We start from the raw sequence: 11,210 nt of genomic DNA, 5'->3' as shown, positions 1-11,210 counted from the left end.
AACCCTCACTAAATGAATGCTTATAAGTGGAGGGTTATCTGTAGTTTATTTTAAGTTCACTGTTTTTAAATACTGAATAATATTCCTTTTCCTCCCTAGCTGCAAGGCTTGAGCCATAATGTTATCTTCACCTTGGACTCCCTGTTGAAAGGGGATTTGAAAGGAATTAAAGGGGTAAGTTTACACATTTACTATGGGCTTTAATAATGGGGGGTTATTTCTGTGCTTTTGCGGTTATCTATCAATATAGAAGCGCGTATAGTCAAGGCTATGGTTTTCCCAGTTGCAATGGATGGCTGTAAAAGTTAGACCATAAGAAAGGCTGAGCGCCTAAGAATTGAGGCCTTTGAACTCTGGTGCTGGAGAAGACTCCTGCGAGTCCCTTGGACTGAAAGGCGATCCAAACGGTCAGTCCTAGAGGAGATCAACCCTGACTGCTCTTTGGAAGGCCAGATCCTGAAGATGAAACTCAAATACTTTGGCCACCTAATGAAAAGGAAGGACTCACTGGAGAAGAACCTAATGCTGGGAACGATGGAGGGCAAAATACAAAGGGGACGACAGAGAATGAGGTGGCTGGATGGATGGAATCACTGAAGCAGTCAGCGTGAGCTTAAATGGACTCCAGAGGATGGTAGAGGACAGGAAGGCCTGGAGGAACATTGTCCATGGGGTCACGATGGGTCAGACACGACTTCGCAACTAACAGAAACAACAAATCAATATAGTGGGGACATTATCACATTTGCATGAACATCTGATTACATCTACTTGTAACTGCATACTTATCTTTCCCATCAATCCGTTTTTTAAAAAAACTTGAGATATATGAGCTCTTAAGATTCACCTGGGCGGGAGGGGGGGCGCGAATACTTAAAGCTTTTAGGTCATTTTATAATTGTGGAATAGTACCTTAAGCATGCATTTTTTAAACATAGCACTGCCATAAACTTATTTTAAGTTAATTTTCTCTCCCTTAAGGATCTCAAAAAGCCGTTTGATAAAGCCTGGAAGGATTATGAGACCAAATTGTAAGTATGGTTAACTTTGCTAAACAAACAATTGTGCTTAAAGTCAAGAAGTTTATTGTACACGGCTTAGAGTCTCTCTTTGAGCGGGACGGAAATGTGAAAAATAAAATAAAATAACCTCCTGTCTTTCTATACAGGTGGTCCTCAACTTACAACCAGAATTGAGCCCAAAATTTAGGTTGCTAAGTGAGACATTTATTAAGTGAGTCTTGCCCCATTTTACAACCTTTCTCGCCACCGTGGTTAAGTGAATTGTTTCAGTTGTTAACATTAGTAACACGGTTGTTAAGTGAATCTAACTTCCCCATAGACTTTGCTTATCAGAAGGTCGCAAAAGCGGTTCACATGACCCCAGGACACTGCAACCGTTATAAATATCAGTCAGTTGCCACGCATCTGGATTTTGATCACGTGACCATGGGGGCGTTGGTCATGACTGAGTCACTTTTTTCAGTGATGCTGTAACTTTGAAAAGTCACTAAACGAACAGTTGTAAGTCGAGGACTACCTGTCCTTAAACTCTTTTCACATGTCTGTCACTTCATGGTTCGTTGTGAAAAAAAATAAATGTATATAACTCAGGGGTGAAATTCACTTACCTTCCCTACCAGTTCGCAAATGTGTGTGCGCCTCGCACATGCCGTTCTCCATGCATGCGCAAAGTCTTCTGCACATGCGCAAAGACTGAAAATCGTTGCAAAAAAGGGACGTCATGACCCCCGTGCAGGTGGGCGGAGCCTCCCGCAGCCGCCGCTACTGGTTCCGCTGAGCCGGATAGAACCGGCTGAATTTCACCCCTGATATAACTCAGTCCCACTTAGGAATCTGTACCAGTGCATCATGAATCAGTGAATCATGTTACAATTTTTTAAAGCAATAAGTAAATAAGGATTCAAAACATATTACAATTCTTTTTTTTAGGAACAGGATCGCTTCCAAAGTTAATTTCCTTAAAATGAAGCGTTTTTAGATTGGGAAAAAACCTCAAATGCCAAGGTGCTATAGAACTCAACTCGTTCTTGACGTGTTTATGTTGGATTTTTTTAAAATAACGGATTCCTCCTTCTGCTTTTTAGCACTTAACAGCTTGCTCTTAAGGTGGAGAGCTATTTTGGTTTGGAATTTATTGTTCGATGAAGTCTGTTGAAATGGAAAACATGAGAAATGTCATTGTTTCTATATTAGTGGACTCGGCTTGTGGATTCTTGCGACTGTCAAAAAAGTTTTGACAGGTTTCTCCTTTTTGTGGGTTTGTTTTGCAATTTTGACAGCACGAAAATTGAAAAGGAAAAAAGGGAACATGCCAAACAACATGGGATGATACGAACAGAGATTACTGGGGCCGAGATAGCAGAAGAAATGGAGAAAGAGAGAAGGCTGTTTCAGCTCCAGATGTGTGAAGTAAGTCACGTTTTAAAATTTAAACAATTAAACATCAATAAAGGAGAATATTTGTAGCTCAGGGCTGACATGAGGGGTCCTTGGTGCTCTCTGAGCTTGCTTGTTTTCTTGCAGATGTTTCATTACCCAAACTAGGTAATATCATCAGTGCTAGCATTGGGTAATGAAACATCTGCAAGAAAACAAGCAAGCTCAGAGAACACCAAGGACCTCTCATGATTATTAACCATTCTATGATTAAACATTCCATAAATCTATTTATCCCGGCCACAATGTATAAAACAACTTGAAACCTGTATTCCTGGTGCTGTATAAACTTCGTTGTTTGCCTACAGATGTTTCATTACCAAACTAGGTAACATCATCAGGGCACGTGACTGTTTGTATGTAGTAGTTTATCTGCCAGTTTTTTCAGGCTGTAGCTTTCTCCTTTCCAGTTCTTTGATTAGAGTATTGCTTTCTGCCTGATCATTTGTCTGGTATTAATCCCTGCTTATCTGAATATTAGCTGCTGAAGGGGATGTGTTCCAGTCTTTTTGTTTCCTTTCAAAGTTTTTTATTGTCTGTCCGAAGTGGTATGCGAACTGGTATTTCACTATGTCCTTTGATGGGTGATTTATTTGAATGCCAAGCTTCTGGAAATTTTTTTTTTTTTTTAATTTGATTTATATGCCGCCCTTCTCCGGAGACTCAGGGCAGCTTACAATGCGTTAAGCAATAGCCTTCATACTTTTTGTATATTTATACAAAGTCAGTTTATTTCCCCCACAAACTGGGTCCTCATTTAACCTACCTTAGAAAGGATGGAAGGCTGAGTCGACCTTGAGCCTGGGGAGATTCGAACCTGCAGAAATTGCAGGCAGCTGTGTTAATAACAGGGTGCATTAAACCACTGTACTACCAAGGCTCCTGGCTTGGCTTGGATGCTAAGATAGCGAATACTTTCCCAGCTGAAACTGTGGTTGAGTCTGTCCACGTGCTGAGCAGGACAAGCTACTGTTCATCAACTGGTAGCAAACTCTTGCTTGCACTGAAGATGTTACTTAATTGGGTATTGAAACATCTGCAAGCAAACAACCAAGCTCAGAAAGCCCTAAAATAGCCACAATTCAACCCTGAACTACAGATATTGTGTTTTCCCGAAAATAAGACCCTGTCATATATATTTTTTGAACCCTGAAATAAGCGCTTAGCCTTATTGCCATGCGCTCAAAAGCCCGATTGGGCTTATTATTAGGGGATGTCTTATTTAGGGGGAAACAGGGTACTTCTCTATTGGAACTCAAAACTCTCCCCATTCCTTCCCAAATTGACAAGCACTTACCAACTTTGTATCAAATTCAATAACTGTTTTAGGGTTAATTCACAAAAAGAGGATAAAAGTTGAGTTTGCGCAAACTGTGTGATTACATTGAATCTTTCTGTCAGTGTTCCGAGTAACGCATCCATTAAAGTCAGAACTCCGAGGCAGGTAGATTCCTCAAAGAACATGTTTATTGGACACATCATATCGGCACAGCTAGTGAAAACCAACTCTGAAAGTTTCCCGCGTTTTGTGATATAATTAAAAGAACAATTGTTTCCCTCCCCAAGTGTCACAGGTCACATTGTCCAATTAAGGCATTTGGCGGGTTCCTTGGTCATTCCTTTCCTCCTCCAATTTTCACCTGTTGGGATGACCTTGGTTCCCATGGGAGAGCTCTTTGTTTTATCTGCTTCCCCCTCTCTTCCCTCCCTTCCCCCTCAGAGTATGTGGCAACTATGAGGCAGCTAAAGATGGCTTCAGCCAGGTTCTCTTCAGAGTTGACACACTTTCATTGGAGCTTCACCGCTTGTGCAAATACAGCCTAGATCAGGGGTCCCCAAAACCCCCCACCCTGGTCCGTGGATCGGCACTGGTCCGTGACATGCCAGCAACCGGTCCATGCAAACAAGCAATGCCCCATCTGCCCCATCTGCGGGATGCAGGCAGCACACAAAACCACACTCCCTCCGGTCCGCAGAAAATCCTTTCTCCACAGAATCAATCCCTGGCGGCAAAAAGTTGGAGGCCGCTGGCCTAGATAAGTGTTTTATCAACCTCAGCAAATGTAAGATGCGTGGACTTCAACTCCCAGAATTCCCCAGCCAGCATTAATCTATGTGATTGCCCAGTGCTGGCCTGCAATAATTCTAGAATCTAGATGAATGCTCTAAACCTAATTTTTTTGTGCCAGTTCCTAAGTTGCTTAGATGCGGCTGCAAGATGATTATTGTGGAATTGTTCAGGGTTAAAAAAAAAAAAAAAAAAAAGCAAGGTAATTCATGCTTTGGAATCTTTAAAAAAGTGTCAGTTCTATGCTTAACAATACATACAAAGTATACGAAGAATTTTGATTTGCTCTACTTTGCTCTACCTAATAGTAGGTAATAAATCCAGATAGCACTCCCTAACTCTGACTTAAATAAAGTTATGTGTTAAAAGAAGACTCTGATTTTTTCTTTCTCTTATAAAATTGTGGCTTACTGTTGGTTTATGATTTCTGGCTTTATAGGAGAGAAATGAAACCAGAATTTCAGATTTGCAGTAAATCTTTCAGCAGCATAGAATAGCATATACTATTTTCTTGTTCATTCCCTATTCATTCTCTTTACTATTTCATGTGAATCTTCCCAATGATAAGGCAAGATTTTGGACTAGAACTAAATGGGATATTTATTTATTTGTGTCAATTATCCCTACCGCAATCCAGAGCGATTCTAGGTGCTTTACAGATAATATTTTTAAAAAATAATGTGCTGCTAGCATAATTTGTAAGCGTCATTTATGATGAACTTGGAATTTGCTGATGATGTTGCGCCATATTGAAAAAACATGTAAACCCGAGATTTGCAAGTTTTCATGCCTCTAAATGTATTTAGTGTAGTGCCGTACTTTAGAACAGAGTTACTACTTTAAAGCACTTAAATGTAAATTTAGACCTAGCTACTCGATGTCTAAAAAGGATACTAATTGTATTAGGAAGGAAGAAATAACAATAGCATTAGATAACTTAGAAAGCACTATTCATCACAGTATTGGCTTAATGTAAAATATCCTTGCTATGTTTTACTGTTCTATATACAGCACAATTTTAATCACATATTAGCAGAGTAACTTCAGATGCTAGCTGTAAACAACTTGCAAGATAATTGCTTAATTTGTTAAAATAGATTTCAAATAGAACCTGCCTTTGAATGCAGCTAGGCCCAAATGTATAATTATCTACTGAGCTTTGATTTTTCTCTCTCTCCATAGTATCTCATTAAGGTTAATGAAATCAAGACGAAAAAGGGTGTGGACCTTTTACAAAATCTTATTAAGTATTATCATGCACAATGCAAGTGAGTATATTTTTTTCATCTCTTCATCTGCAATGTGTTTTTTTTGTTTAAATATAGAAGGCTTTTTCTCCTCAGGGATGACATCACCTGCTTTTATTGAAATTTCTCGATTTCAAAAAAACAAAAATGTGAATGCCCTTTGTTCAGAGTCGTAGATATTGAATTCCTATTGTTTTCTGCATAGAAGGTTTGATTTGATTATCCTTTCACTGACATACAAACTGGTTTGAAAAATGAATCGAGAGGTGACTTGATATAATCTGGAAAGAGAAGAAAAAGCTGCCTTGAATGTAAGATATAATTCACATTGAAGGAAATTTGCTATTGCCTGGCCTGTAATCGTTTCCTCTTGTCAGAAGGTTGCAAAAGGTGATCAGTTGACCCAGGACACTGCAATAAATTTAAAATTAATACATGCCAGTTGCCAAGCTCCTAAATTTTGATCACTTGACCATGGGGATGCTGCAATGGTCGTAAGTGTGAACACTGGGCATAAGTCATTTTTTTCAGTGCCATTGTAACTCTGAACGGTCACTAAACGAATGGTTGTAGGTTGAGGACTACCTATAAACAAATTTATATGGCTACCCATCTCATATAAAGTGACTGGGCCGTTTACCACAATCAGACAAAAAAGAACACACATACACACACAATCATAAAAAAATCAAAATTCAGTATTAAAAATAAAATACTGTAAGCATTTAGAAACCCCACAAAAAGAATGACTATATTCAGAAATAGAGCCATCTATAGATATCTCTGGTTCTCTGTTGACATGGGATTTGTGGAATCAGGGTAACCTATGTATTGGGGAAAAAAACTGTTAAATTTAAAACCAGATTCCAACATTGCTGATGAATAACATTTTATTTCCATTATAGTTTCTTTCAAGACGGCTTGAAGACAGCTGATAAACTCAAACAGTACATTGAAAAGCTAGCTGCTGATTTATATAACGTAAGTCATCCATAAAATAGGGCCTTATTTGATAATCGCCTATGGTGGGGTACAAATAGCCAAGAATAAAAAGTGAGGTAGGATTCACAAAATTACTTTCACAAATGAACTTGCCGATTTTCTAATTTCTTAAACCAGCTAGACTAGTTTGCTCAGATTACCTAGAATGAAATGAGTTTACAAGTGGAAAGTGTCTCTGCTGTGTTTTTATGAGTCCATATATAGACTCTCTCCTATATTGCTTGAAAAATGAAAGTATTTGCCTGGCTATACATTTGAATAGCCCTCTGGTAGATTGGCTCTGTCATGGTAAACCTAGAAATAAATAACTTTATTATAATTTTAGAAACTTCTGGGGTGCTTTTAAGACAATCTTTCTTAATCTTGGCAACTTTAAGACATGTGGACTTCAACTCCCAGAATTCTCCAGTCGGCATTAGCTGGTTAGGGAATTCTGGGAGTTGAATATACCTTTTCTGAAACTCCTGGGACCTGAACCCATTTGGATATTAAGACGACTTTTCAATGTTATTTGAGAATTTGTTTCAGCAAATTTCTTTTTTAGTCCAACTATATTTCTAGAAAAAAGACTAAGCTAAGCATAAATTCAGTGGCCATCCTATACTCTTACATACCTAAGTTTATAACCAGCCCAGTCCTGCTGTTCTGAGAGTCTAATGTGTAGGCAGTTAATGTTTAAAGGGTTAGTGTTGTAAAATGGTGTTTTGTAGCGTGAGGAATGCCGTTCTTTGTGGTCAGACCATGGGATCAGTAATTTCTTGAAAGTGACTGTGGTTCTTTTAGAAGAGACTGAACGTACTTCCTCAATGTAGCTTATTTTTGAATATATATGGGGGTGGAAAAGTGTAAAGAAAATCTGCATTCTCAAAACTTCCCTTCTGGACTGAGCTCATTATGGTTTTCTGAGAATAAATAATGAAGAGAGGAAAAAAGCACACAGTTTATTTCCACTGTAGATGATTAAAGTATAAGACATTAGGCTAGGAACTAGGAGACTGTGAGTTCTAGTTCTGCCCTAAGAATGAAAGCCGGTTGCGTGACTTTGGGCTAATCACCAGGGGACTCTTGAGTTCTAGTCCCACTTTAGGCATGAAAGCCAATCGAGTGACTTTGGGCCAATCAGCAGAAGTCTATGAATTCTAGTCCCACCTTAGGCATGAAAGCCGCCTGGGTGACTTTGGGCCAATCACCAGGAGACTCTGAGTTCTAGTCCCACCTTAGGCGTGAAAACCAGCTGGATGGGTCTGGGCCAATCAGCAAGAGTCTATGAGTTCTAGTCCCACCTCAAGCATGAAAACCAACTGGGTAAGTTTAGGTCAATCAGCCAGAGTCTATAAATTCTAGTCCTGGCTTAGGCATGAAAGCTAACTGTGACTTTGGGCTAGTCACACACTCTCAGCCAACTTGCCTCACAGGGTTGTTGTTGGGGAAAATAGGAGGAAGGAGTATTAGTTATGTTTGCTGTCTTGAGTTACTTATATATATATATAAGTATATATATATAATAAAGGAGGGATAAAAATCTAATATTATAGACAGACATAAAGATGCACACAAGTACAGTATATTTGTGTTGATCCAAATAAAGAAATGTACATGGGTAACACTTTGTGGATATTTTTGCTGTAGATAAAACAGACACAAGATGAAGAAAAGAAGCAACTTACTGCGTTGAGGGACTTGATAAAATCCTCTTTACAACTTGACCAAAAAGAGGTAAGAATCACAAGCAAAACTAGTGTCAGTTTGAGTTACTTATATACTAAGAGATGTGGTGGCGTAGTGGTTAGAATGCAATATTGCAGACTTATTCTGCTGACTGCCGGCTGCCTGCAGTTCGGCAGTTCGATTCTCACTGGCTCAAGGTTGACTCAGCTTTCTAGCCTTCCGAGGTCGGTAAAATGAGGACCCAGATTGTTGGGAGTAATATGCTGACTGTGTGAACTGCTTAGAGCTAGGCCTGTAAAGCACTGCGAAGCAGTATATGTTTTAAGTGCTGTTGCTATTGCTATCAACAATGGGTTGAACGCCATTGACTCCATTTTACACTTAGTAAAGTCAGCATTTAAAGTGACATAAAAAGACACTCTAATTGGGATGTTTGCGTTATATTTATTATTTACATTCTATTATAGACTATGTCATTTATACTATTTATATTTTATTATTTACATGCTATTATAGACTATGTAATTTATAATTAGTAGCTCATGGCCAGAGAGTATGGAAAATAAAAGAAAAAATAAGATACCTGAGTAGATCCTGGGAAAGATTTGTAATAATATAAGGTTTCCCAATTTACTGCAAGTTACTATCTGCCATTCTTCAGGGATATCACAAGTATGACTCAATCATGCTGCCCATCACACAAACACCACAGCGCTTCTAGCTTATGGTGTATGTCAGCCCTGTAAGATAAACCAGACAAAGAAGCCAACTATTTAATCCTTCTAATTGTAAGTCTTTTGAATTATCTTTTGAACTTTCTATTATTCTGCAAACTTTTTATTATTTTGCAAATCTAAACTAGCAGTGAGATGGACAGCATATAAATTTAATGAATAAATAAACCAATGCCATGTAAGTCTAGAACTACTTTTATTGGAACAGCTGTAGTGATACAGTCTTGAAGGCCTGAATGTGCTTTTCTTCTCCCTCACTTTTTTTGCATTTGTGTCAGAAGCACCAAGGCGCTTCCGGGTTGCAAGGATTAGCTGGTGACATCACCATTGCCCTAGGGACACCCAGTTGAGGGGGCTCCTTTCACGTCCCCGGCAGGAGCTGGAGTGAAGGATGAGAGCTCAACCCTGCTTCGCAGCAGCTCTCGGGTCTCGAACACGGGCTTGCTAACCTCCTGCTTCCTCCCAACCACGTGAGCCATCGTGCTCCTTTCCCTCCCTCACTTCTTGAGAGTTAAGAAAGGATCTCTCTGAGGCATTTTGTCAAATTATTTTCTTGGAAGGAGCGCAAGCTATACTTGTCTGTTCATTGCCTTGGTGAAGGGATGTCTCTTCTTCTTGTCCTTTAAGGCCATTCCCTAAGACCATGATCGCAAACCTATGGCACGTGTGGCCAAAGTGGCACACAAAGCCACATCACCCAGCACGCGCAGCCATGCCTGTTCGTCATCCGGCTTTCTGGTGCGCATGCGCATGCCATGATCAGCTGTCCTTTGTACACGCGACAGTGCTGAAAACCGGTGTGTGCATGCACGCCGGCCAGCTGATTGTCGTGTGTGCATGCGTGCCAGAACCCAGAAGTTCGGCTTTTCCGGAGCACAATCCCTTCACATGTGCAGCAGTGCTGAAAACCGGCCTGTACATGCGCGGCGGCCAGCTGATCATTGGGTCCACATGCACGCTATAACCTGGAAGTTTGGCTTTTCCGGAGTGCGGTCACGCACGCGACATTTCGGTGCAATCATTGCCCTAAGACATTTTTAGTATAATTCTTGTGGTGGAAAATATCGGATATTATTAAATATTTAATATTTAATATTAATATTAAATATTAACGACCACAGTTTGGATCAGAATTTCACTTAATAAGGAAGTTGTAAAGGGAGTTAGGTTCAATTTTATGACTTTTTTTGCCATGGTTGTTAAGTGGATGACCACCATTGTTAAGTGAATCACATTAAGAGCCATAATTGTGCAGTGGTTAGAGTGCAGTACTGCACGTTACTTCTGCTGCCTGCCGGCTGCCTGCAATTTGGCAGTTCAAATCTCACCAGGCTCAAGGTTGACTCAGCTGTCCGTCCTTCTGAGGTGGTAAAATGAGGACCCAAATTGTTGGGGGCCATAGGCTGACTCTGTAAACTGCTTAGAGAGGGCTGTAAAAGCAATGTAATGCGGTATAAAAGTCTTAAGTGCTATTGTGCAAATCTGGCTTTCCCCGTTGACTTGCTTGTTGGAAGCCAGCTGGGACGGTCACGGGGATCCCTTAATTTTCTGAGGATTTTTCTGTTGACTTCTTTAATCCTCAGTCAGGAGTGCCCCCTTCTCAGTTGTTTCAAGTGATGGACTTCACAGGTTACGCTTGAGGGGCTTCTGCCTAGGAAGAGAAGTTGAAAGAGTCCCTCATTTATCTGTTCTCTTGTTTCTGCCTCTGTGCCTCTGATTTATGCACATTGTTTTCTTACCATATAGCATTCTTTTTCTTCCCACCATTCTGCTTTCTGGAAGGAAATAGAAAATGTTGGTCTTTCCTCTTTTCCCATCTGTGGATTCCATTCTTCCCAGCTCCTTGAGGTCAAAAGTACATATGGAATATATTGTGTGTTCTGTCCGTTTCCTTTGAATTGCAAATTACGTGTGGACAAAGTGTCCATCTCAGGCCTGCAGAACACAAGGAGTCGGTCACACTTTTTTCTCCCATATATTTTTTTCTCTCTCTCAGTACTTTCATACTCCATAAAGGTGACTTTAAAAAACC

At 39.9% G+C, this 11,210-nt stretch overlaps 1 protein-coding gene across 6 annotated transcripts in view; it reads left to right on the top strand.

Moving 5' to 3' along the window:
• ASAP1 (ArfGAP with SH3 domain, ankyrin repeat and PH domain 1) overlaps positions 1–11,210 on the top strand; it is a 194,109-nt gene that overhangs the window by 112,338 nt on the left and 70,561 nt on the right. For all 6 annotated transcript variants that reach the window (XM_060681834.2, XM_087890894.1, XM_060681835.2 and 3 more), the window contains 6 exons: positions 100–174; positions 982–1,031; positions 2,303–2,432; positions 5,710–5,795; positions 6,680–6,755; positions 8,406–8,492. In XM_060681834.2, coding sequence (XP_060537817.1) covers positions 100–174; positions 982–1,031; positions 2,303–2,432; positions 5,710–5,795; positions 6,680–6,755; positions 8,406–8,492 — 504 coding nt within the window. The remainder of the gene's footprint in view (positions 1–99; positions 175–981; positions 1,032–2,302; positions 2,433–5,709; positions 5,796–6,679; positions 6,756–8,405; positions 8,493–11,210) is intronic.

The sequence above is a fragment of the Pantherophis guttatus genome, chromosome 3, assembly GCF_059756535.1.
Source record: "Pantherophis guttatus breed Tessera chromosome 3, ASM5975653v1, whole genome shotgun sequence".
Lineage (NCBI taxonomy): Eukaryota > Metazoa > Chordata > Lepidosauria > Squamata > Colubridae > Pantherophis > Pantherophis guttatus.
The sequence above is the reverse complement of the archived record's forward strand: the minus strand, read 5'-3'. Positions and strand labels throughout refer to the sequence as shown.